Source organism: Trypanosoma conorhini (assembly GCF_003719485.1).
Source record: "Trypanosoma conorhini strain 025E chromosome Unknown Tco_14.4_contig_01517, whole genome shotgun sequence".
Taxonomy (NCBI): domain Eukaryota; phylum Euglenozoa; class Kinetoplastea; order Trypanosomatida; family Trypanosomatidae; genus Trypanosoma; species Trypanosoma conorhini.
The window spans coordinates 1-2,144 of NW_021705611.1; the positions used below are offsets into that span (position 1 = coordinate 1).

General features: G+C 57.1%; 2 protein-coding genes across 2 annotated transcripts, besides 1 other annotated feature; one reads left to right on the top strand and one right to left on the bottom strand.

Moving 5' to 3' along the window:
• Nucleotides 1-489, top strand: Tco025E_10179 (uncharacterized protein; the record flags this gene model as incomplete). Its single annotated transcript, XM_029376964.1, has 1 exon — nt 1-489. A coding segment is annotated over one exon (489 nt), but the record flags the coding sequence as incomplete, so codon positions are not given.
• A 447-nt stretch (nt 490-936) lies between these two features.
• Nucleotides 937-1,031: a satellite DNA.
• A 757-nt stretch (nt 1,032-1,788) lies between these two features.
• Tco025E_10180 (group II trans-sialidase superfamily) lies at nt 1,789-2,144 on the bottom strand (the record flags this gene model as incomplete). The annotated part of the gene is made up of 1 exon (XM_029376965.1): nt 1,789-2,144. A coding segment is annotated over one exon (356 nt), but the record flags the coding sequence as incomplete, so codon positions are not given.

A 2,144-nucleotide genomic window follows, 5' to 3' on the forward strand; every position in this document is an offset into this window, starting at 1 on the left:
GGCAACTGGCCCCTGCGACGCTGCGTTTTTTGCGAAGTGGCATGTCACGGCGCCAGACGGTGGTCGCGTTATCCCCCCCCCCCCAAAAAAAAAAAGTGCCGCTGCCGCAGGAAAAAAGAAGTAGCATCCAGCACGCACCGCCGCCGAGGCAAGGCCTTCCAGCTGCAGCCCCGACCCCACAAGGAGCACGCCCCGCGGGAATCGAGGAACGAGAATTTGCCAAAGCAGCCAATCGGCCCCAAGATTCCCAGGCCGGGTTTTTGCGGGAATAGCGTGCATTACAACGGTGACCGGCAGCGTGATGCAAGGGCGCACACCGCCGGGGGCAGGGCAGCCGCACTGCACGGGGGCGGGCTCGCCACTCCGCCCAATGCCCCCATGACGGCGCAGCCAAATGAACCCCCGCCACCGCACCGCATCGTGCGGCCCCACCACGCGCCCACGACGAAGTTTGCTCCTCCCCGCAGAAGGGAGGGTGTATGTGTGTGAAGTGCATGGCACACGACAAATGCAACAGTGTTCCTTCTCTTCACTCGCATCGCACTCGGCATTTGCACCCCACACATCTCTCTGTGTGCGTGCGTGCGGCCTTGCGCAGGTATCGTCCACTCACGGTGAAAATGGCACTGCCTCGTTGCGGCGGCATTTTGTGCCGCAGTCCGCTGAAGAGGAGGAGGAGGGGCGCCGCCGCAGTGCCCGCCACGACGCAAACACGCCGGGCGCCCAGCACGTGGACTCCGCGAGAGGGACGTTTTGCCACGCACCTGCGACCGCACGGGGCGCAGCCAGCGAAGGCGGCAGCAGACGAGAAGGGCCCTTCGCTCCCTGCAGCTGACGGTGCCGTGCTGGAAAGCAACACACCCCCACGCACGCAGCGCTCTGCATCCGCAGGGATGGTAAAAGCGAGCCATAGTGCGCTTTCCTCCCTCTTGCTTTCTCCTTCTGCCTATTATTTTCCTTCATGCCCACGGAAGGAGGCAGCAGCAGCCACCAGACGTAACTGCCAGCACCGACTACGGAAGAAGAATCCACGTGAACCACACGAGTTAGATGCCATGACGGTGTGTGTGTGTGCCTACAGCTACGCAACGAAAAGAGAGAGAAAGGTAAAGCAGGTGGGGCCGCACATGCAGAAGCAGAGCAGCGCTGCACAAAGGAACACAAAAAGAAGAAGAGAACTAATACTCGAGACGGCACTGCAGCCCAAGCAGTGGCAACCCGCAGGAAATACTAAGAAAAGAAAAAGAAAATTACCCTTGACAGAGTTTTCAGTGAGAAAAAGAGGATCGCTGTCGCACACATTTGTGTGGCCTCTCAGAAACGTCTGCACCTGCTGCCTGTAGAAAAGAAGATATATTTGCTTTCAAGTTTCAAAAACCCCGCGTGTCCATACATCATTCGCATTCCATTGCGACACTCGGGGGGTTTGCTGTGCTTCACAGCAACTTTGTAAATCAAAGCAAAACAAAAACGGCGGCGTCGGCGTCGCACACAACGCCGAGATTCTCCGCAATTACCATACGGAAACAATGAAAAGACCCCGTCATTCTCGGAAGCGTACAATATAAAAAAATGAAGACCCCGTCGTGCGGGTCCCCAGGGCTGAGGGCGCCCTTAAATACGAAAGAAAATTCCTACATACCAGAAAAGGAGGTGTAAAGTAATATACCAGAAAGCATTAAAAAAAGAGGAGAGTTTCCACGAGGGACATCAATTATTTTGCAGGGTGCGTGAAAAGACTTATATGTTCGCACTGCAAGAAGAAACTTCCCCTCTGCTGTGCCTCGCTCAGGAGAGGGCCGCAATGCCCCATAGCCCCAGCAGCAGCAGGAGTAGCAGCACCCAAGCCCCATCCGCACGCATGGAGCTGTCGCCTTTATTCGGGTTACCGCCATTGCCGTCAACCTTGTTGAGTTCCGTGGCACTCAGCGGGCGGTTGTACAAAAAGACGTTCGTCACCGTCACACTGCCGCCTCTGTCGTTGCCGACTTCTTCGTCTCCAAAGTAGAAGTACGAGATTTCAAAAATCCGTGCCTCGGGTGTTGGCAGCGCGTCGGAGCTCCCCAGAAGCGTGCCGTCCACGTACACGGAGCCCTTGTTGCCCTGCAGCATGAGCGCCACTTGGTACTCCTTCCCCAGCTCCC